Genomic DNA, 25,280 nt, shown 5'->3' on the forward strand with positions numbered 1-25,280 from the left:
TTACTTTTGAAATTAAGGTTCTCTTTCAGTTACTTTCAATTTGCCTCCATTAAAATGCGATTAAAGCAACAGCTTTATTAATGGAGAGCCCAACGTATACGTAATTTATTGATAAGAAGAAAGGCTTGAAAGATTAACCTACATTTAAAAATCAGAAAAACTCTTGTTATTAATAACTTTGAAAATGGAAATCCAACTTTTGATAAATTATTTTTGAACATTTCTAGAGACCATAAGTGTGGTAGGTAGCTCTGTATCTGGTCATCAGTTGTTGTGATTTCGTTGTATCTGCTCTAGAAAATCAGAATATTCATGAGCTTTCTCCTCTGACTCAGACCTTTGGGAGCCATGAAATTTTCCTGTTGGGATGTGAGGAATTGCTGGCCGGACATACTGACAGCTTAATGAAATGCAGAAATAGATAAACCTGAGAGAGGGGAGATGGCCACTTGTTTGGTACCATCGTCTTGCTTTTAATTGTGAAAGTTAAAGTTTTATGTCACATTTAATGTGTGATTCATTTTTAGAATTCAATATGTAGAGGAAGCTTTTGTTTTTGTCTGTTTCAACAAATGACTGAGGTTTTTGTTTTTCACTCTGGCCATGCAGCATTGCTACACTTTTTTTTTTTAATTCATGAAATACTGACCAGTGAGCCCTCCTCTCCTTTTGTGATGGAGAGACAAGGAGGCAGACACCAATGGCGCCTCTCACAACTGAGGTTTGTTTATTTTTTAATTTAATAGAGGGATTGTAAGTGGGTTAAAATTTCCTTGTGCCAGAAGAAAAAAGAAGAAGAAGAAGAATTAGTCCATTCTAAACAACTTTAGGGATAAATGATCCATAGGCATTCATTCACTTTGGGCAGCCCCACAGAAGCCTCTTTTTCCACCAGATTCTGTAATGAGGTGGTTGTGTTTTTTTAAAATTAGTTTTGTTTTAATTAAAATTCTTCTTAAAGGCAAAATTTACTGAGCTAATGTTTACATTTTTAAAGTTGTACATGAATAAAAGATGATATATAATTTTGTATTGAATTAGATGGATCTTAAAAGCCCCCCAACCCAAACCCCGGCAATTCCTTGGCTCCCTTGCCACTGGATAGCTCCTACTTCGGACCACATGCCCTCCATTCTGTGGTGCTCCAAGATGGAACTATTCTTGCCTTCCTGAGTTGTACCATTTATGACATAAATCTGAGTTTTAGATCTCATCTCCTTTAGCAGAGTACGGCAGACCTTGTCTTTCTCCTAGCCCTCTCAGAGTCTGGCAGGTCTTACAGACAGGTGCACTCAGCTGTTAAATGAACAAATATTTAATTCATAAGAACTTGCAAAAAGAAAAGTCCTTGGACTTTGTATGTGTGTGTTTGTGTTTTACTGCCATTGTGATTAAACACTGTTTGATTTATGACATTTAAAATAAAAACTGGGAGATATTTTGCAATTAGGTTAAACAATGTAGTAAAGTCTCTACTTTTACCAAATAGCCAAACTCCTTGCTTTTTGGTCTTTTGGAACAACCCCAAATAGCCCTGGAAGTAAGCCTAATGTGATTTTAGGGCCAGCCTGGCTGCCGGGGTTCAGTATGTGCCCTATACTTATTAGCTCTGAATTCTCCCAGGGCAAGTAATGGCCTCTTTGATCCTCATCTCCTCTCCTCCCCAGTGAAATAATGCTAATTCCTTTCTCCCTGGGTGGGTTATAAGAACTACACTAGAAAACCCTATAACACACTCAAGGTGCTGTATGTCATGTTGGTTGAAAGCATCGACATTGGAGTCGGGCTACTTGGATTTGAATTCCAGCTGTGCCTCCTGTGAGCTGTGTGACTGTGGGCAAGCCATACTCTTTCTGGGCCTCAGAAAAGATTGAAAAATATTAGGGCCTCCCCAGTAGGGTCGTTGAAGAGATTAAATCAGATGGTGCATGCCAAGCTGTTTGCAAGCGTAGCAGTGCGTGTCCCCCAAATGGTGGCGCATTCCTCCTAGTAAATAACATAAACAGTCATTATTCAATTTCCTTCTAACACCTTCAGCTTTTACTCATATTGAGCTTCTGAGAGAGAGAGAATTATTCCATTAAAAAATCTTAACGTCTTCTCCAAAGCAGGTATGGCTGATAAGAGGGCTGTGGCTGGTTGTTTTCTCTCAGGAATACTAGCAAAGAAATGAAGTCAGAGGACTGTGAGTTGTTTTATTCTTCACTACCTCAAAGTGGCTTCTCTGAGTTTTATCATTTTTTTTTCCTTTTTTTTTTAGGAGGGATTGTGGGAATTGATTTTCATCTTGTTCTTGTCGTCATTTATTCAAAACAAACAAAAATTCCTTATCCTGCCGGAAACTCCCTCCTGTTGCATATTTGTTACCCATTTCCACTTTGTTGAATTCCAAAGAGAATTTGCGACATTGCTGAATAAGAAACGTAGATGACCAAGGACCTGAATCAAGTTGGGAAGACAACCAGACCAGACCAAGAGCGGGAGATGCTTATTCCTGGGTCTGGTTCCTCTAAAAAACAATTTTTTTCATAGGTAGGCTCGGGAATCGAGCCCGGGTCTCCAGCATGGTAGGCGAAAATTCTGCCACTGAGCCACTGTCGCCAGCCCTGGTATTGTTTTTGTCTTGTGTAAAATATGTGTATGTATGAAATTCAATGACTGCTTTTAGAAAGTTTGCGTAAGTCATAATCAAGGGTTAAATTATCTGTGGGTAATATCTTCCTGTATCTGTGGGTAAGCCTGTGGAAGGGGTTTTGAGGCAAATAAAAATGTAAGGAATGGTGTCCCTGCCCTTCAAGGAGCTTATGGTTGAGTAGAAGATAAATGTTATATATCTGAGTCACTGAACTAATGTACACTGAGCACTTGCTGTGGGCCAGGAACACAGTGATGGAAAATCAGGTAGGATTCCTGCCACAGTACAGTGTACAACCCAGTGAAAAAAAGAGGGAGAGGCACTGAATAGAAAAATGTCTTTGGTTGTAAATGTGATCGGTGCTTTGAAGGAGAAGAGGATGCTGTGCTATAAAATGATGGGGCGGCAGGAAAGGCACCTCCCTGATTGGGTGTTGGAGCTGATGACCCCCCAGGCTCAGCCTGGCAGACTGAGCAGGGGGTCCCAGTGGGAGGAGACCTAAGTCGGGCACAAGGAACAGTCCTGTGTGAAGGCCTCGAGTCGGGGAAGCCCTGACCGCCTTCAAGGCACCACCGCTCCACTGTGGTGGCAGCAGTGGCCACGAGGATGAGAGGAATGTGTTTGTGTATTACCATCAGGATTCAGTGAAATTGTCTCTACTCAGGCAGTGCATCTGCAGCCTTTCAGTAACCTGGAATGCAAATTCACCAGTGTCCCACCCAGCAACTTGAGCAGTGAGTGCCCACACCAGGAAATAAAAATATCCTTATCGAACCAGTGAGAAGAGTGGGAACGGAATGCGTTGCTTCCTATAGCAGTGGTCTTGACTAATTGGGTGAGGAGAAAGGCGCACTACTGTGCCCCTGGCATCCACAATTAATTTTGAAAAGCAAATACAGTGATTCTAGATAACAGAGGTGCAGGTGACATGTGAACTGGATGATTCGACAGCTTCTCCAGCCAACTGACTGTCCTTCCGATGTCCACTAGGGGGAGCCGGCCACAGGGTTTGCCTGTGGACAGAGCCAATGTTTGGGGACTTTTTTTTTTCTCTTAAGCAGGCGGCACGTGTTCTTAGTTGCAACTCAGATGTTCAGCCCATGGATCCTGGAAGAGATTCCTCTGACCTGGAAAATCTTAATGGCAGATAGTTTTATTCAGCCCTCAAGCAAGCCTCTAATTTTGAGTAGCCTCTGATGGGGACCCTGATAGCAGGGACTAGTCACACAGCCCTTTGGAATAGAATTATTTAGTATTGTCCATTTGTTTATGCATTGAGGGATGTTAATCCAAATTTGGCATCTCCACACTACTTACCTTCCACCTACCTCCCCTCACCCCCATAATCATCAACAAGGGAGACCTCTGCTTTACCTTTCTTTATTGGTTGTAGCAATTTTTTGTTTAGCATGGAGGGAAGGAGTTTGTGGATTTCTTTGCTATGGCAGGAAAATCTTCATCAAATTCATCATCTAAAAGTTGAATTTATTTAGGACTGAATTGACCTGCGCGTGTATTATTATTATTATTATTATTATTATTATTATTTTTTTTTTGAAGAGCCACGTGAAGTCTTCTGAAATATAGAACATTCGTTTCATTGTCTAAAAGACGCGTGCTTCCTGATGGAAGTTGAAGGTATAACTTCCACCACTGATAATGTTTTGTTGGAAGGCTTTGGAAAGTGTAATCTGCTTCACCCTCACTCAACCCCCCAAATCTGTATCTTGGGAGTCCTTTAAAATAGTAACTGACCTACATTGAACCTTCAAATGATAAGTTAATAATTTGGATAAGTTAATAACCACTTCCCTAAATGAAGTTTATTTAGAAGCAAATGTATTTAAGAACATCATTGAAAAACTGGAATTTGAAAGCCAACCTGATCTGAAATTTATGACATTTTTATTTGGTTGAGCAGATGTGGAATTTTAAATATTTAAGAATCCTGCCCTTTTGTTTTGTTTTCTTTTTTTTTTTTTTTTGTCTTAGCCACATTACCCTTCCCCCCAAAATGAAATCTTGTAGGGAACCCAATATATGAACCCAAACACACTGGCTGTTAGTCACCCCCTTCACCCCCTCCCAGCATATTCTAGCCCTTAGGGGACATCCAGGGGGATTACAAAGAAATCGTCAGGTCACTGTGAGGCTCCTCTTCCCTGCTGCCATCCACAGGTCAGCTGGAAAATAGAGTATTGACAGAGCCAGGTCTAGAGCCCTAGGACATTAAAATCCAGTCTGGGGTTAAATAATAATAGTAACTCATGTTTACGGAGCACCTGAGATATGCCAGGAGAAATATTCAATATGTTTATGTGTGTTACTACATTTACTCTTGCACAGTAATACAAGGTAATATTATTTATCTTCTACGCACAGTGAAGAAACTGAGGCCCATTGTTGTACAGCTGCCTATAAATGACAAAACCTGCGCACCCTTCTTCCATCTGGTCAGAACTAGAGCCAGGATGCTCTCTAATCTCTACACTTTCTGCAGTTCGGTGCTACCTCCAAAACAGAAGGTGAACTGAAGCATCTGAAAATCCTGAATGCTGACTCTCCCTAAAACTAATTTTTAGAAAATAGACAGACAGACATGACTTGGGACCTTAAAAATGTGGCCAAGCTGGCACACAAATGGGCGTAGGCTGTCTCTAAATTGCTGCTTTAGGTTTTGCCAGCATAGCTTCTGGGCTGGTAGTTTTGTTTGCTTTTTAATATATTTTTGACACTGTGTGCGAAGGAATGCTACCGCATACCATCATGTCCCTCCCCGTGGACAGGAAGCCGAGGCTGTTGAGAGATGTGTACCCAGAAGACCAGACTTAGCCCAGCAGGGTGGAAGTGTGTAAATGATGATATTAGTGGGCTGGTAGATTTTTAAAACAGAAGACCTCAAAACGATGTATTAACATGTTATGTGCACCTGGGATACATTAACGTTTTCCATTTTCCCCCCTATTCTCTCTCTCTCTCTCTCTCTTTTTATGTATTTTCATTGATACTTCAAAAACTATCTCCAGTAAATAAGTTTAAGGCCAGATTATTTCTCTCTAGATAATACATTTGTATTCTTGATTCTTGATATCTCTCATTGTCCAGCATAGAAGTATGAAGGAAAACCCCAGGTGAAGTAAACAAAATTGTTGGCTACATTCTCTTGGCTGCTTTTTGAAGATACTAATTTGTAGATTGTTTGTATTCATCAAAAAAAGCAAAACATTTTCCAAAGGGGCAAAGACACGTGTCTGCTGAACTTCTGCTCCCACATGCCACCAGGAGACTTGAAAGTGAGCCAGAATTTGAAAATAGTGAGTTGGAATAATGTTATTTTCTTAAAAACAAAAATGAAAAAAACACCTGCCTGGCTAATTTAATATAAAGTGTTTACACTTCATTTTTCTGGCAGTGGGTTTTCTCTGTAGGTGGTTAAAGATTTCCTGTGAGTTTTACAAGTCCCGGGGCAAGGCAGGTTGCAATATGTACCCTCTGTGGTCTCAGCAACTCAAAAGGCGATTTCTTAATCAGCAGGTTGTCCCGTGCTAGCAGGTGGGTGCTGAGTATTGTAAACGGTGTCTTTTCAACCTTTGGTCTGTCGCCAGTTCATGGGTATGTTAAGGAAAATTAGTGAGAATGATGTTTTTAGGCATTTCAAATATCGAGTTTTGGAAGAAGAGAATATTTTCTTTAAATGTGTTCTCCCTTGGAATTGCTGTCCACAATACCTTGTGGGTGAAACGGATATTTCGAGCATGACTGAGCTTATTAAGATCCCCGAGGCACTTCCTCTCCTGGCTTTTAGAAATTTCAAAGGATGGGGGTGGGCCGGAGGGAGGGTTTGTGGGCGTATGATATAGAGAGGGCTGGGGGAGAAAGTCATAGGTTCAAAATATAAGTTCTTGTGTTGGCTGAGAATGTTAATTTAGGAAGATAAAGTCTTCCCAATCTGTGGATCCAGAGAAAGTGGGCATGGGGGAAAAGTTTAGCTGGTGTTTTCTTAGATTAAGAGAAGGAGGTGGGGTGAATTAATTGAGGGGAGGTGTGTTTAATAGGCAACTTCAGAATTGAAAAATGGGAAACCGTTCATTTAAAAATGTCCAACAGTATTAAAGGAGGAGATGTGAGTCGTTTATGGAAAGGGGTCCTGTGCTTTAAAGGTTGAGAGGTGCTGTTCTTTGTGATGGGACAGAGGAGGTTGGGGACTTTGTGGTGTGAGGAGAACTCGGGCACGGAGGCTAGAGAACCTGGGTCTCCCACACGTGGTGTGACTTAGAAGCATCAACTCTCTGGGCTTCTCTTTCTTCATCTGCCAGATGAAGACATTGGACTGGATGCCGAGTTCTTGGGTTGCTTTCGGCTACAGAATCCAATGACTTCTTCTTCAGGGCTTTCCCCAAATCAACACCATAATGCAGCCCAGACTGGGGGTGGGTATGTGGACCCTCCCTCTCCTCTCCCAGGTCACAGATGAAGCGTCCTCCTGGGTGAATGGAGGAAACCAAAAAGCCTTTCCCTTTTTCAGGCGCTCCATTTAATGAGCGCTGTGCAGAGTCTGGCTTGCGCTGTGATGAACAAACGCTGACTTCAGCCTTTGCCCTGGGTTTCAGGTCACTCTGATTGTTTGCAAAACATGTTCTTTTTTTTCTTTTTTCTTTTTTTGTCACTTGCCAGTACTTGTTCTCTCTGTGAGTAAAACATAACACACCCTGAGAGATGCTGCACGCCAGTTTGCAGAGCTGTGGCTTCAGCACCCCGGCTTCCCAGGCCCTTTGCTGGAGGACAAGAATGTGCCGCAAGCTGCGGAGACAACAGTTGTTTTGACACAAGAAAGAGCTGGAGTTCAAGGAAGTTGCTACATATTTGTTCCTTTGAAGAAGAAGAAAAAAGATAACTCTTTAAAGTTCAGGTCCTTGTTTTTAGTTTATTCAGGTTCATGATTTTGATAAGATTTTTGAAGTTTTATGCTTGAGATCCATTTTTTTTTTCTAAGTGCCTTGGCCAGTTTTTATTTTATGGTATTCAGGGAAAGAGTTAAAAAGTTGATTTGGAAAAAGCAGGATAATGTGTTCTAAAAGTTGCCGTCTATTGAGCCCTTCATTTAGCAACAAAAACTTGCTCATTATCATGGTATGTCAAACGTGGAGTCATGGGTCCAGCCATTGGAGCTTGGGTGCAAGTTGGATCCCTATATATTTATGAACTTTCTGTGCAAATTGCTTCAGTCTTCAGCCAAGGATGGAATGAAAGAATGATCCTTGGATGTAGTTTCTAAGTTTGGAACCTCATTTGTGCTTTGCCTTGTAGAGGTGCCCCCATTTGTTTTTATGAGATTTTGCCTAAGTGTCAAGTTTATCCATCTTTCTAAGCAAATTCCTGTGATATCTGGAAATCAGTCTATAGGTTGTATCAGAGAATGTTTGGGAGGCAATTAAAAGACATGGGTGTGGAGTAGGGTGAGAGCTGCTCCAAACAGGAAGGGAAAAGAAGCCCACTTATATCTTCTAGCACCGCACCTGGCTAGGTCCACTGTGGATGAGATCCTGTGGCCAGCTCAGAGGAGTGAGGTGATTTGCCGGGAGTCCAGGCAATGGAGTGGCTGGGCTGATGGGAAAGCCCAGGCACTTCCCACTCTACTTTGCAGGGTTTGCTTCACATTCCAGCTTTCCTAGAACCCTAAGTGACGCTGGCTGGGCCTGCATCGATATAATTCACCTTATAATTTATATAATACTGTGGAAGAAACCAAATACCTAGAATAAGAAAATAAAACTGAATATTTAATGGCTCAGAAATCTAACAAAAAACTTAAACTCTGCGATGTTTCTGAATTAATTTGAAAAAGTAGAAGGAGTCTGTGAGCCCATCTCCAGAGCTGAGATCTGACAGCCACTGAGGATTTGTGCATGTACGTCTGAAACATGCTCTTTCAACTGCCATTTTACTCGAGGGATGTGTGTGTTGGCTCTTCAGTTGAACCCAGTCATGCCTATCATTTACCAAAAAACGAAAACAGAAAGCAACAGAAAACTCAACTAGGCGGGGAGAAGGAGAGTCTTAAACTTTGAAATCCTTCAGGTATCCTTTCCAAAGTATAGAGTCCAACTTCACCCTAGTTGAAAATGAGGAAATGATAGTTTGTAGTATGTGGTTGGGTTTATATTTACCGACAAAGGATTTTTAGCGTGTTTTCACACACCCTGGCAAGACTGATAGCATTTTATCAAGTGGACTGCCCACCACTCCCTCTGTCACTCACAAAAATGAAAACTAAGCAAAATAAAATATGAACCAACAGGAATTCTGTAAGACTGGCAAGTGTGTATTTTTTTTCAAAAATTATTGATAATCTTTTTGAGGACATTCTAATGCTTCTACATTTGTTTGTAATTCTGAGACACTTTTGAAGCATCAACTAGATTAAATAAAATTTCCCTCTGTTTGTGTGTGTGCCTGTGTGTAGATTTTCTGTGTTCTAGTTCTCTGAAAGCTGGTTCTCGTAAGGTTTGGGTAGTAATTCTATTAACCAGAATGCCTGATTAGCTGGGACGCCCTGTTCCCCTAGCCATCCTGGATAGCAGAGTTTACTGTACTTTGAAATTCTAGTTAATCTTTTGTGATTTCTATGCAGAAGTAGAAGTACTTTACCTTTAGGAGATGGTGCCAGCAATTGGATTTGATAATGGAAAAGAATAATGTGATATGCTGGTATACCATGTACTCTAAAATAAATGTTTACAGGTTAAAAGCATGCCACCAGGAAGTAGCAAGATCAAAGGCAAGAAGACGAAGAAGCTGGAAGGGTAGTGAATGAGTAGGCTTGAAGGTCACTGATATATAGCTGTGGCTACCCATGCTCCTTAGACATATTTAATTACAAAAAAAGGGAGGGAGGAAGGGAGGGAGAAACAAATAAAGGCGTTTTTCTCTCAAACCACCTAAAACAAAAATTTTCAAGCCCAATGCCATGTTTAAAAAGCATATACTTCTTTAGGAGCTCATACAAATGTAAATATATAATTAAAACTTAAGATCCTGAGAAGATAATGGACCAAAGACCCTAAGAGACAGCTAACTGCAGAGACAGTACAAAGGCCAAGAAACGTGTCGAAAAAACATCCAACCTCACCAGCAGTCCCAAAATTAAGTTGTGATAACTCCTTCTCCTTTTGACATTAGCAAAAAAAGAAAAAGGGGATTATGGAAAAAGGTGTGTTTTTTTTTTTCATTCTTTTTTCCGAAGTCTTGTCCCTCTTGAAGCTGTATCAGACTGCACTATAGTGTCTAGAAGCATTTTTCAAAAGAGGATCCCAAAGTGTTTTGCAAAATGAGATCGTTGAATAGGTGTGTATCCTCCTAAGAAGTAGCTCTTTAGGAGCCATTCTCTTGTTCATTTATTAAACGCCTGTGAAAGGCTTTCATGGCCATGATGCCTATAAAAATCTTAATTCCACAGATACTGTAAAACTGTGCCTCACAGGTACCATGTACATTTATCACAGTTTCCTAGTAAACAATTCTGTTGTTGTTGACAAAATTTTATCAAAAACACTGTATGCTGTGCTCTAAATAGTAGTTTCCCTGCAAGTGGTTATGTTGTCATTTAAATTATGTTGGAATCAATGTTTGTGTGCAGAAGGGGCTTTTGCACATGTGAGTGGAAGTATGGCACCTTTTCGGACTAGCAGTTCCTACCAAAATAAATATAGAAGCATGATGTGCATAGCCACAGCTGCATAGCATTGAACTTTTAATGGGTCTGTACCATGGACAAGGTATCAGTAGCATTGATACTTCGGTCAACACCAGTAAGGCGTGTAATTGCCCAGAAATGGGTCCTAATACCAGTTTTCAGAGAGGCTGCCAAAACCACAAAGCTGGAGGCCTCTCCCTCTTGAGTTTGGCCTCCACTTGCATGGAACAGCCCCCAATTTGTCCCTACGGGACACAGGCCTGCCTTGTTAGGAAATCAGCGATGTTTAGGAGCCCACAATACCTCACATAACTCTGTGTACAGTAACTGAGAATGGAAATAGGGCTGTAGGCACGAACAGGCCATCAAGTTATAAATAGAGAATACTCTTTCAATTCCACTTCACTTAGTCATGGAGGGACAGTGTGAGTTTTATAAACTTATAAGGAATATACAAACAGTTCCACATTTAAAATAACTTGGAGTAATTTTTAAGTGTGTGAAAAGAATATTTTTTTTCCACCCTGGCCCATTTAAAAGCATCCGTGACAGGCAATATTAAGTGTTGGTGTCTTTATGTGCACTTGCTTGTTGGTCACAGAACCAGGAAAAAGAGGTTCAAAAGAGCCACCCATTCCCATTCTCTATAGTTACTTCTCTCTCCGTCTTTTTTGAGAATGATATATATATCATATATATATATATATGGCAGAGAGGGTGTGAGGTATGTGAGAGAGACACTCTTGTGTCTAAATAGTAGATTAGAGAGTGTCCTACCTCGTGGAGCCTTCCCTCCGCTCGCTGGAGCAGTCACCATCTACCTGGATACGCAAAGTGCTCATCCCCAGCCCTAGATTTTTTTTTTCCCCTGAAACCTTGTCTCAAATCTGTACATCGACTTTGAGTATGCATTCAAAAGAAAGTTTGTTGAATACTTTTAAAGTTCATTAGGAAAACTTTTTCTTTGAAAAGCATTTTCTGTTTTATAAAATGACAGTGATAATAAAAGGAATGGAGGGTCAAATCCTTTTCCCTTTTATTAATATCCAACTATTCTCTTTCCTGTTTCTTCCCCTTCAATGTCATCTTCATTTGTCAGCCATTTCTATGTAGTTTGCATTTATGAGTATATTTTATCCCCCCATCAGCGAATAGATGCCATGCTGCCTCTGAGTGCACGGGAGGGTTACAAAGCTGGTGACCGTCCCCGCAGACTAGATGGTTGTTAGTCTTTTCTCCTGATGTCGAAAGAATGGTACAGTTTAGTCGATTTGATACAGTTATCAAGTCTGTTTCTTCCTTTAGAATAAATCTATAATGCGAATAGATTTTAGAGTCCACATGGGTCTCTCCACCAACTTACTACTCATGTACCTTTGATTTTATCTCTACCGAATAATAGAAAGGTTTACTGGGCTAATTTTGCCACCTGTGAATCATAAAAGTCAGAATTTCTGCAGGAAGATTATGCCTGCGTACTCTCTGATTCCATTGAGGTGAGATGTCGAGACATCTATAGAGACAGAAACTAGATTAGTGTTTGCCTAGGATGGGAAGGGTTGAGGATAAATAGGAGTGACTGCTAATGGGTATAGGGTTTCTTTGAGGGGATGATGAGAATATTCTAAAATTGATTGTGGTGGCATTTACACAGCTCTGTGGGGGGAAAAACATTGAATTGTACACTTTAAATGGGTGTATTTTATGGTATGTGAATGATAGCTTAATAAAGCTATAACTTAAAAAAATTATGAAGAAAAAAAAATTATATAAACCACAGTAACCAAAACCAGCAACTCAGCTAGAAGAAGACTCCAAAGCTGCATTTTGTACCTCAGCTTTGGGTGTTAATTGTGATTTCCTGCTTCGTATCTTTGACTTGATGACTATTCTTTGTTTACCCTTACTAAGTAACTCTGGACCTCTTTTTTAATGATGACGCTATGTATGCCGGTCCTTCCTCTGTTTTCTAGGGTGCCCTTTTTGAGCCTCTGTTGGGAATTTCTGCTTTCTCAGTACTCACATGGCTTTTCAGTCTCTGAGACTTAAATGATCCAGTGGGTGTAGTAAGCAGGTGATTATCTCTTTTGTGCATTAATGAAATACAGATGCATTCATCAACCAGTATGAAATATTTGCCCAACCTCCTTGGCTCACCTTGTGTACTAGACAGTGAAAATCTGCTTTAAAACTGGGATATTTCTGTGAGCCTTGTTAATATATGTGTTTCTATACTAGAGTAAGGGGGATGGCGCAGAAGAAGCCTTTTCCTCCTTCTTGACCAATTTTTCAGCCTTGCTGAGCCATACGAATGGGTGAAGAGAACAAACCCCTTATCTAATCTCACTAGTAAGACTTGTTTGTGTGGAGTGGGTTCTGTGGGTCATTGAGTCTCTCTTGGTCTTGTTGGTCTGGTTTCCTGATAGCACAGTCATGTATATAGTTAGGCTTGCCCCATAGAATAAGCCAGAACTAAGTGCCTTCTGTGAGAGTTGCTGCTTCTTCAGTATTGCAACTTAGCCATGACCCTGTTGGTTAAACTGTTGATTAAATGGTACACAGCCTTGCAGATTTGTGCCAGAAAACTGGCCTTGAGGGTTCCTTTTGCTATAACTCAATAAATAAAGAAGGCTTAGTGGTCACATGTTATCTATCTCTTAACATAACCTGGAAGCTTGACCCTTGTCCAGAATGTCACGTTTCATGGATTTGTCCTTCAGACTAAATAGTATATCCCAGAGAGTGGCTAGGACTTGGGTTTATTTCTTCCTGATGGATGCATGCTTAAAAAGAAAGTGAATGCCTCTCATTCACTTTACCAGCCCTTTTCCTTTAGACAGCACAGACAGGGTGAAACAACGTGTGCATATGCACATGATGAAGAGTGCACCCTCTCTGGTCAGGCAGATCCAGTTTGAAAACCAGGTTTGCAACTTGATCGCTGTGAGTCCTTGGACAAATTATTTAACTTCTCTGTGCCTCCACTGGTCATCTTTAAATGAGGGCAATGACACTGAGCCCTTGTGATTGTTACAAAGATTAAATTAGATAATGAGGATGAAGATGCTTACTGTATTAGCAGGTAGAAAGAACTCAATGGATATTAACTTTATATTAATAAGATGGCCTGCATTCAGGCTCAGTAATATAAATTGAATTCGTGTAGGAGGGACTTAAACAGTTAGTGTGAAAGACCTAGGAATTTCAGGCAGTTAGGTCAGAATGAGCTAGGTTGGTAAGACGATGGTAGTTATTTTTAAGATAATGTATGGGGACTATATATCCAGGCAAGCAGTTTGGTCATGGAAGACCCATCCTGAGTTGCTTAGTCCTATTGTATTCCATACTGTTCATACTACTTATGGAGCATTTGAATAGGTTTGGGTGTTGGCTAAGAAGAGGTGGTCGTACATGTTGTTGCCTGCGCTGTGACTGAGTAAAGCCTTCAGAGGAACTGCACAATCACCATCTTGGTATTATTTGTGTCTGAGTGTTGGGAAGTGTGACCTGTATACGAAAGCCTCCACTGCCCCTGTGCATCAGGCTCCTGCATGAGGGCTGGTGAGTGTACAGTGTTAGAAAGTACACTTTCACTGGGTATACGGAGGAACTTGGCCAAGATTCGTTTTATCTAGCAGCGTGGTGCACTTTCTCTAAAGTCCAGAGCCCTCTTAAACACTACTGGAAGGGTCACTTAGGCTTGTGGCAGAGAAGTTTTTGGATTGCCATGAGATGGATGACCTCTAAATTTCTTTTCTTTTTTTGTTTAATATAAAGTTTGTTTTTTTAAAATTAGGTTTTACAGAAAAATCATGCAGAAAATACAGTTCCAGTATTTCCCCACCCATTACTGATACCTGCATTAGTGTGGTCCCTTTATTACAATTGATGAAAGAATATTATTATAATTGTATAAGTAACTATAGTCTATGGTTTACATTAGGGTTCACTGTTGTGTTGTACAATTCTCTGTTTGTCTGTTTGTTTAATTCTAGTAAGATATATGCAACTCTTAAACTTCTTTCAACTCTAAAAATCTGTGATTTAATGAAAGGGAAAAAGTGGCTGCGTAAGTAGTTGTTGCTTCTGAACAGAGCAAGGCAGAGCTGATGGCAAGAGTAGCTTCTTCCATTTTCTACCTGTTACTGTATGCTCTGAAGCAATTCTGCAACTAGCTGTCCCCTCAGAAGGAGTGGAAGGTGGCAGAGGAGAGGTAGAGTCCTCTGAGGAGTGGTGAGGAGTGAGTGCATGGGACTTCTCTCTGTCCCTACATGCCATCCCCATACCCTAGCATTTTGAAAAGTTTATGTGTTGACACAGGTTGCCTTATCCAGGGGCCTTCCTTCTAGGAAGGAAGCAGATTCAAAATGGAATCTTGGAAACCCCCTTCCAAGACTCCAACTAGAAACTCCTTTGTATACACTGGACTTCAGAGAAGAAGAGAGCTTTAAGGCCCGGTACATTTATGAGTTTGGAAACTGTGTGGCCTACCTCTTTTATAAGCCAGCCTTGCTGTCACCCTCAGAGTTGTGTTGAAGTGTACCTTTCTGTGTGTCACTGGGGTGCAGCCCTACACTCTGGTTCTCGTGATACTATTTAAATGGTCACACTTCCTTTGGTTTCAAAGAGAGAAAGAAATTCAGTAACTTTGCATTCTAATCAGAAATGTCTCTTCTCGTCACTCCTATTGTGGAATGTTTTCTGTAGAACAGGATATGGTTTCTTTTGGGCAACAAGAGAAAGATGGTTGCAAATGTGATTTTATTTTGTGAACATTGAAGACAAAGGGGTTGCCCCTTGAACTTTGTTTGGCTGTGCGTAACTGATTCAGCCCAATAGGTATACTTTTCCAGGTGTACCGAAGTGGTCACTGGTTTTGAAGTTGTATTCAACTCTGTTTGTAATTTCTAGGCAGTTGTTCTGTGGAGTTTTCCATTAGACATTCCTCAGGATGACCATAAACTTGACAAATTCTTCTCGTTTTCCTTTTGAGAGAATTGTCCTTTACTTTTAGTGTATCTATAGTTTACCAACACATACAGTTACATTAGGTTCATTTTGGTCTTACATCATGGATTGGTGTATTCTCAAATAAATTGTTTCCTTATGGCTCTTTCTGAGCCCAAGAAGCCTTTGCACTCTCTACCACTTGGTCCCCTTTGATGGATGCCTTTTTTTTTTTTTTTTTAAATTTGCAATGATTTGGATGGGGAAGAGTATATATGTGAGGGAAAAAGTGAAGACAGATTGAATATTGTTTTATGAGGCAAGAGCATGGTTAGAGTACCCCAAACTTGGCAGCTGCTGCCACGTTTGGTGGGCACAGTGCCAGCCCGGGCAGAGGCCTGCCTGCCGCCTGCCAGCACCTTCCTCCTTTCAGGCCAATTGTGCACTCCTGGGCTGGATGCCGGTTCACCTGGCTAAGCCCCTAGCCTTGCTGTAGTCAGGGGTCCCGGAAATGGAGGCACCTGTTCTATCTAACTTTAAATCCATGGGAAGCCCATAGTTCACTGGCCAAAAAGGACAAGCATGGGTCCTTGGGAGAGTAGCACAGCCTGCACACTGCATAAGTGGTTCCCAAGGATGGGCCAACTCTATTCCTTCACTCAACTTAATTAGAGTACCAAAGGAAAAACCACCTTGGTTGAATTCTTATTTTTAGGTCCTTGGTACCATATTCACTAGTCTTAGAAGAATTCCACAAACTTTTACTTTGTGTGTCTGCTTGGTGGGAAGGGGTGTATAAAGGGGTGGACATATGGAACTGAGAATGCAGAAATGCATACACTTAAATCCACTTGAGTGTGCCTTTTTAAAAGTAATGTGGGGTGGGCAACGGTGGCTCAGTGGCAGAGTTCTCGCCTGCTGTGCCAGAGACCCGGGTTCAATTCCTGGTGCCTACCCATGCAGAAAAGAAAAAAAAAAGTAAATGTGGTATTTGAAAGGAGCACGGACTCTGGTGGGTTGTTGCTGGACCTCCATAGTTGGTCCTGGCTATAAGGTGCCCTAGGTTTCCTTCAGAGATCCTCTTGGCACTCCTTAGGCCTCCCTTCTATCTCTCATGTGTCTGCTGATGACTCCCCTTTATATTTCTACCTACATCTTTCCTCCTCTCTTCCTCTCTCCATGGTGTCTGATGCAAAATAAGGGAAGCCAAAGATTTCTCTGAACCATGTTTCCCTAATGCATTTTGGAAATGAAAGTCCACTCTCCTGGAGTTAACCAGTTCACCCTCACGCCTGAGGATACAGGCTGGTTAGGAACAGCTTCTCTTGTTTTTTGTGGAACAGTGCTGTTTCACTTCGGGTACACCCAGAAGCAATAAGATGTTCCTAAACTAATCTGTATTTTTATTTGGAAACTTTACTGTATTGGAACATCCATAACTACTTCCATCCTTTAGAAATCAGGTGGGATAAAATTGTTTGAATTTTTCAAACTTGCATGGCTAAGTAGGCTCTCTTTCATTGTTTTGTTCCTTGTGAAGAAGCTGAGTGCCCCACATGTTCTTCCAGCTGAGCACAGTACTCCATTAGCATGATGGATGGATGGATGGATGCTGGATGCTGGCAAGAACAAAAACAAATTTTTACAAACCCTAGAAAGAATTTAATAAGTCCAAGGATGGTGGGAAGGGAGAGAAGCTAATTCATGTGACACTTTCCTTCTCCCCCCAAAATGAAGAAAATGAGTTTTTAAATGGGGTGTCCCATTTTTTAATGTGACTGAAACTCTGAATGACACATTAGTGGCAGATGTGGGACATGCTGTTAGCTTTTCCAACAATTTCGATATGCTTTTGTTTTTATTGTTGGCCATTGTGAGAATTCCAACTGGCTAGAAAGATCTCATAGGCAAAATCAATTTACTTTTTCTTCTGTGTTAGTTTATAGCAGCTTCATTTTAATTCTTGTCTTATTTTTTAAAGTGGAAATGCCTTTAATCACTCTAGGTGTTTTCCTTAATCACAGAAGCCAGGGAAGAGGTGCTCTTCCTTTCTCTTATATCACCATAATTGGAAATTTGATTACTGTTCTAAAATTTAAATTTTGGCACTTGCATGGTGCAACCATCCATCTGCTGGTGAGATACATTGCCTAGGGCTTTTCAAGAAATCCCTTAATAGTCCTGAACACTAATAATATTTATATACATTGAGATGAGGCAAAATTTATAGCAGCTTCTGGGGCTATCCTGACTTCTGCATGCTCTCCTACCTGCTTTCCAGAACCTTCTCAGATCACTGAATACTGCCTTCCTTCCCTGGGGCCACCTCTTGTTTATGGAGCCTGTTCTCCAGCAAACAAGCCACCACTCCTTTTGATCTCTCCTCCTTCCACTCTCCAACAGCCCACACCCCACCCTCCACACCCTGTGATATGTGTTTATGCATAGTTTGCTTCATTGAACATACCGGAACCCCTCAATTTGTAATCCTTTTAAGAGGAATTGTTTTTTGTCTCTAAAGAAAACATTTTTACCTCATTTAAGCGTCTCTGATATTCTTTCTAACGTAGTTCCCACCAATGAAAAACGCCCTACTTCCCCAGGCCATGTGTGGGTCATTGCAAGAACCTACTGATCATGTAGTACACTCTTTTGGGGGTTCTGCATGGATTTCAGGCCAAGGAGGCTGTTCCCTGTGGAATGGGAAGTGGAAATGCAAATTTATCTACCAAAAAACCTGGAAGATACTTTGTCAGGTATTTTTCTTTCTTTCTCATATCTGAAATGCCCAATATTGGCATTTAGGTATAACTGATCTCAAACAAGTACATGGAGGCAGTTTTCTATTTTTTTTTTTAATGCTTTTGAGCTTTTAGTACTACATCAATAGCTATTTGATACTACTGCACATTATTTATGTTATATACCTCCCTTTTTTTTGGTATGGGGGGCTCACATTTCATTCTTCTTCCATGTGAGCATCCTCTTATTGCAACACCATTAGCTGAATTTGTGTTTGGTTGGTTGCTTCTTTGTTTGTTTGGGAAGTGCATGAGTCTCCCACATGGCAGGCCCCATATATCCTTTTATTTAAATTGTAAGTGGAAAAAAAGGGATTTTTGCAAGTAGACATTGGTCTCAGTCTCTGATGATGATTATGAGATTCTTAATAGATTTTTCCCTTCCTCCAGTCACAAAACCTGGTGATGGCTGATGGCTGACGAACAGCTTCCTGGGACATCTGTCCCCTGGGTGAGGGCAGTGTGTGCTTTATCCTGGTAGTACATGCCTGAAGCATGAGAATATGAGTGTCATGTCTGCACCCCACTTTATCCAATCACATGAGTCTCACAGATCCATTCTATTATATGAACTTTGTAGGAACAACACAACAAGGCAGCGGTGCCTTCTCACTTCTAGCCTGATTGCCTCTCTCTCAGCTGCACCCCCTCTAATATCCAGACCCCCTATGCTGCTGCCAACATGACCTTTCTAAAATGAAAGGCTGATCATGCTGTCTCCCTGCCTGAAACTGTCAGTGGTTTCTGTTATCTGCCATTTGCACCAAACCCCTCAGCCAGGCCTTTTGGTGCTTCCCTGACCTGGCTTCCTTCCTCAACCACCCACTCCATCATCTGTGACTGGTTCATGGGAACCCATTCCTGCCACAGGGACTTCATTGCTCTCACAAATGCTTACCTGTGTCTCCCCTTTGGGTCCCTTTGTACTTATCCTCACCATCCTTCAGCTCTCCACCCAGCCTTGTAACCTCTGTGAAAGCTTTCCTGGGACCCAGGGCACCCTTGCAGATAAGGACTGCCACTGACACCTGGTGGCATAGGTTCAATAGATAATGGATAAACAAATGAAGAATAGATGGACTCTGGTTATCTTGTTATCAGTTTAAAAGCCTCAAAGAAGGATACACAACTTCAATGTTTCTTTAGATCTTAAATCTTGAAGTTACCCTCATAGTGGATATATTTGATTATTGGATGTATTCAAGCGTGAAGTTTGACCATAGTGTGTGTACAGGGCTCTGTGTGTATACACGTGGGTGGTATATGTTTATTGAAAATATTCTAGGTTTTAAAATCCAATTTAGTGTTATCCTCTGCTAGATGATCACCTTAGTTAGTCAACAATATATGTATCCAGACACTGTAAGAACTCTTACAGCATATACTTTTTTTGAATAATCAGAGATAGTTACTCCTTGTTCTTTTTGAGTAGAGTCGCTTTTAGAAATGTCCACAATTCACAGAGCTACTTTTGGTGAATGAAATTAGCAAAGGTATGGCAAAACCCAACAGGAATGGTTTTTCTTCTTGACGTATAGAAATAACAGTCAGTTAAACAAGATAAGAATGTATTTCTCTCTTGTATAAAGCAGTCTGGAGGTGAGCATTCTAGTCTGGTGGCTCCAAAGTCACTACGGATGCAAGCTACTTTTATCTTGGTCTACCATTCTTAGTATGCCACCTCTTGGTCCATCTTGGCTGCTTAAGCTCCAGACATTATGTCTGTATTCTAGCCAGCAAGGAGGGGGAAGGACATGCTCTCTCCTTTCTCAGGAGTCTTCCAGGAAGTTGCATGCAAGGAGTTTGCCTATATCTCATTGGCTGGAACTTAAGTCATGTGGCCATGTCTGTCCATAAAGGAGTCTGGGTGATGTATAGTTCAGCTGTATGGCAATCTACTCAACTAAGAATCAAGGTTCTGTTACTAAAAAAGATAAGAATAACAAATAATGGAAGGCTACCTATTGTCTCTCAAAGGATAAAGTTGCAGTATTATTTTAAGCTACAGTATCATGAGGTTAGGGCTAGTCTCTTCAGAGATGACCCTATCCATATGAGAGTCTGAGTTCTTATATCTGTTTTAAAATTCACCTGCTCGCAGCAAAACGGGAACTCTTGGACACAACTAGTGGGATTGCAAATAGGCATAAACTTTCCAGTGGGTGGTTTGACCCAACAAGGTCAATTCTGGAAATTTATCCTAATGAAATAATTAAGGATGCTCGTGAAGATTACAGTGCTGATTTTAAAAATTAAAAGTTGGGAAGAAACAAAATGTCTAACTGATGGTAGGAGACTGGTTATAATTATGATACACTGTACTATGGGTTGTAATGCAGCTGTTGCATTATAGTAGGATGCACAATATATTACACAATTTACACAATAGGCATTGACCTTTCAGGACGGCTTGACCCTTTTTGTAGATATTTATATTTACATGTGTACACATATGCATATTTGTGAACAGGTAGACTGGAAGATGCTCTTTATATTCACTTATCTGTGATCTCTGATTTTTTTGAGCATGTGTTTTTATTATTAGAAAATACAGTCATAAACTTCACTACATAATGCATGTCAGAGTCAAAAATGCACATATTTAAATAATTTTGTATTGTTTTCCAACTCAAAGAAAAAGTAGGAAGCATAAAATGCAAACCAGATTTCATATTTTGTTAATTTATACATTATTTGTGAGTGAGGCTAACAGCCCATAGAGTGTGATCATTACAGCATTGTTATGGAAATAAATGCCAGCTCATCTATTTGGGAGATGAATTGTGGATCTGTGCTTATTAGGCACTGCTTTCACTTAACTTTAACATGGAGAGGCTTATAGGAGATGGTTTCCAATAACCTATGGTTCTCTGGGTTTAGAGACACTGCCGTTCTTCCCACCACTTTCTTGTAGTAAGAGAATAACCACCAGTGTGGTGTTTTTTTCATGATTTAATAATATGTTAGGATGGGTAAAAAAGTTGACGCTTAATATCATTACTTATTTCTTACTGGGGGTAAAAAGCCTTTATTATGTCTAAGCAGACACAAACTTTCCTAAAACCATTGTGTAGTCTGATTGGTATTATCTTTACTATACTGTCTAATCATTTTATTTCTGCACACTAAGGCTTTTAAAGGATTTTAGTAAGGAGCATATTTGGAATGCAGAATGAGAAGAGAGCCTAATGTTTTTTAAGGTAATAATAAACCTTATCACTCACGTAGGGCTTTCACATTATCACGTGCTCCTCAGACAACTTTCTTACCTTCTGTTTATCATTTTATAGATGAAAAAGAGAGAAGCAAGATCAGAGAAGCTAATGACTTGTCTCTGACCAAGCAATGAAAATACGGGAGACTGTGGACTTTAAACCCTGATTTAAAAAATCTGAGTTTTTAACTCCCCCGCTGTCTTAGTTTCCTAGGGCTGCCATAAGTAAGTACCACAAATATGGCAGTTTAAATCAAGAGAAATTACTAGTCTGAGGTTCTGGAGACTAGAAATCCAAATCAGGGTGTCAGCAGGGTCCCTCTGGAGCCTGGAAGAGAGAGCCCTTCCTTGCTTCTTCCAGCTTCCGGGGTTTGCCGGCAGTCTTGGTGTTTTTGGCTCCCAGACGCATCAGTGCAACCTCTGCCCCGTGTCTGTCTCTGTGTCCGGCTTTCCCTCTTTTTATAAGGACACCAGTCATATTGGGTTAGGGCTCACCACCATCCAGTTTGGTCTCATCGTAAATAATCACATCTTCCAAAACTGTATTTCCAAAGGAGGTCACATGCGCAGATATGGGGGTTAGAATTCCAACATATCTTTTGGGGAGACACAGTCACCCCATAGGAAGGGCCTTGAGGAAAGTCTGAATACAAAGCTACCATCCAGTCACTTCAAGTCTAAGGTGGGCTGAAGGGCACAAAGACCTTCCTTTGGGGAAATTCACTGGGTGTTTGAGCGATCTGGCTAGTCTCGGGAGAGGGGGGCGGATATGAGGGTCGTGGTGGGGGAGCTGTCGTGCCCTTCCTGGGCTCAGCCCCCTCCCCTCTCACGCGGTTCTGTCCCTGCAGCATGACCCACCGTCTTACTGCTGCCTCTCCCCACTCTCCCCGCAGTGTGCCCGAGCGCGTGCGGGAAGCGAGCATGCACCGAGAGCAACGAGTGCTGCCACCCCGAGTGCCTGGGCAGCTGCAGCGCGCCGGACAACGACACGGCCTGCGTGGCCTGCCGCCACTACTACTACGCGGGCGTCTGCGTGCCCACCTGCCCGCCCAACACCTACAGATTCGAGGGCTGGCGCTGCGTGGACAGGGACTTCTGCGCCAATATCCCCAGCGCTGAGAGCAGCGACTCTGAGGGCTTCGTGATCCACGACGGCGAATGCATGCAGGAGTGCCCATCGGGCTTCATCCGCAACGGGAGCCAGAGGTCAGTCCCGCCTTTGCAGAGCCGCCCACCGCGGACACAGCTGGCCGGTGGCAGGGTCCTGGCTCTCAACCCTTCCATCCAGCTGGGCCCATCAGAGGTTGATGGGGGTTGGTCCATTGGCGAGGGCTAGCATAAGGTACATTTTTGAAGAGATTCTATAGCCAAATTTCTTTTTGCCAGCTTATTGTATGCTTTGGTTTAGAAGTATGGTGCCTGGCTAATTGTAAGAAGTCTTTAACTTGCTTGTACCCGAGTTTACTGTATACTTGTGGAGTTACCATCTGAACAGAGGGGTGACTGTAGGTAGTTCTGGATTTTCTTCCCCTGCCTCGTGCTATTCAGCACTGGCCCAGTGAAGGCTTTGGGAATGCAAGAAGGAAGATAAAGATAATTCCCTGCCAGCATCCTTGAGGCCGGCTAGCTGGCCTAAAAAGTCTCAGTGCAAGCTCAGAACCATTGCCTAAACTAGCAGCTCTAACAGTAAGCAGTAACCTTTAAACAGTAAGCTTACAGGTTCCTATGTTTTCCACCAGTATCTTTTCTTTCTCTCATCCCCTCTAGCTCCACCTTTGCTCAGTTTTCTTTGAGTCCCTTATTTTCTTTGCTAAACTGAGAAGCAGTGACGTCCCTTATAAAGAGCATCCCTCCTATGTACAAACAGGACTTCTTTAATGTAAATTTACTCTTGGTTCATGGTTTTGAAAAAGAAATTTTAGCATCGTTACAATATGAAGGGACTATTAGCTCTGGGCATGAGCAAGACTAGAGGTCGGATTTGCTGTTCCTCTGAAACAGAGCAAAGAACTTTAGAAAGGATTTGTTCAGTTATAAAGAGCCAGACACTTCACGAAATGTACCATGGGACCTTTAAACTTCTGGATGCTTCAAAATACAACTATTCTACAAAGATAAAATACCAGTAGAAAAGTAAACATTCATTTTGAACATAGTGTGTTACTTACCTGCTTTTTGCTGCAGTCTGTTTCTGTAAATTACGTCAAGCAAGTCTTTATAAGAAAAGTTCTGTTTCTAATGTAATAGTTGGAGCTGCCGCACCTACTTTCGTAGCCTTCGCTTCAAATCTACCATCAAAGATAAAACACAGTATTTCATAATTTTAGGCACAGAACAATGCTCTGCCTGTTATAATTTTTATAACCGTTGTAATAATAATTAAAAAATTAGTTTGAAATGATAAATGTGCCATGGACTCCAGTGGACCATAAAGTATAATTATTCTCCCCAAAATAAGATGGCGACATTTTACTCACATTTTATTAGCAGCCTGAGAAGATAAAAGGGCTTGCCTAGTGTACACTTTGGACCCCACACAGTGCCTGGAACCAAGTGGAGGGTCAGCTGTAATTCAGACCTCACCTTCCTCCTGGAAGAGAGGTTGGGGCGGGGCAGCTGGCCCACAAACTTGGTGCGATGTATTCTTTGTCCTCTGGATCCGTTTTCCTGTGGTGTTTGGAGATGTTCAGTTACTCTGCAGCTACTTGTGTAGTGGGCAGTGTAGAGACACTGTACGTTTTGACAGTGCTGTCATTTCTTCTTTGGCACTGTGTTCTTCAAAGAATTGAGCCATTATCTTCCCCACCCATTTTCCCAGTCTTCAGAAGCAACAGGTTGCCTTTTCTATTTTAAACTAAAACACCACCAGGAAATAACAAAATCCCTCACTCTCAGCCTTTAAGACTTGCTTGACACTTACTTTAAAGTATTTATTTGTTTATACTGTTTATATCCTCTTTGTTCCAGAATGGATTTGAGGAAGCTTAATTTATAAATATGCAATCAGTGCACTTCCTGAGGAAAACATTTTTTAAGTGCTCTATTAGTCCTAGACACTTTGACAAAGAAAAAACTGGCTATTTTAAAAAGGGTGGGGGACAAACTAAACTTACACATACCTTACAACCCAGCATTGCCCTCCTGGACATATATGCCAGAGGAATGAAAATGTATATGCACACAAAAACCTGTACAGAATTGTTCACAGCAGCTTTATCTGTAATAGCCGAAAACAGGAAACAACCCAGATGTCTTTCAGTATAAATGGTTAAGCAAAATGTGATACATCCACACCATGGATTATTAGTCTGCAATAAAAATGAAGGAACTATTGAAACACACAACAACTTAAATGGACCACGAGGGCATTGCACTCAATGAAAAGAGCCAATCTCAAAAGTGCATGTTCTACAAGATTCTGTTTATATAACATTCTCCAAATGGCAAAATTATAAAGGTAGAAAGGAGGTTAGTGGTTGCCAGGGCATAGGGATGGTGGGGGGTAGAGGATGGAGAAGAGATGGGTGTGAGTATAAAGGGGTAGCATGGGGGAGATCTTTGAGGTGATGGAATAGTTCCTGCAACTTGATTGCAGTGACACACGACACAGTGACACAGAACTATACATACATGTTGTCCCCTGTTAATGTCCTTGTTTTGCTATTGCATTATCATTAAGTAAGATGTAACCATTGGGGAAAACAGAGCATAGGGTACACAGAACCTCTCTGTAGTATCTTTGTAACGTCCTGTGAATCTATAGTTATTCGAAAATAAAAACTTTAAAAAATGATGAGGGGAATAATATGGTATGTAGGTAGATTAGGAATGACAGAAAACAAAACAAAACAAAACAAAAAACTGCTGAAGGGAAGCCAGTGCCCATGCAACAAGTGAAAATGAGTGTTAAGTCCAAGAAAGGAATTCCTCCTTTGGGAGACCCAGTTCTTTGGAAACTTTGCCTCCCATTCTCCCAACATGAAATAGGAA

General features: G+C 41.3%; 1 protein-coding gene across 1 annotated transcript in view; it reads left to right on the forward strand.

Moving 5' to 3' along the window:
• Nucleotides 1-25,280, forward strand: part of IGF1R (insulin like growth factor 1 receptor) — a 300,530-nt gene that overhangs the window by 214,449 nt on the left and 60,801 nt on the right. Inside the window, exon 3 of the mRNA XM_077124072.1 lies at nucleotides 22,184-22,496. Within this exon, the coding sequence (XP_076980187.1) occupies nucleotides 22,184-22,496 (313 nt within the window). The remainder of the gene's footprint in view (nucleotides 1-22,183; nucleotides 22,497-25,280) is intronic.

This window comes from Tamandua tetradactyla, chromosome 12 (assembly GCF_023851605.1).
Source record: "Tamandua tetradactyla isolate mTamTet1 chromosome 12, mTamTet1.pri, whole genome shotgun sequence".
In the NCBI taxonomy this organism is placed as follows: domain Eukaryota; kingdom Metazoa; phylum Chordata; class Mammalia; order Pilosa; family Myrmecophagidae; genus Tamandua; species Tamandua tetradactyla.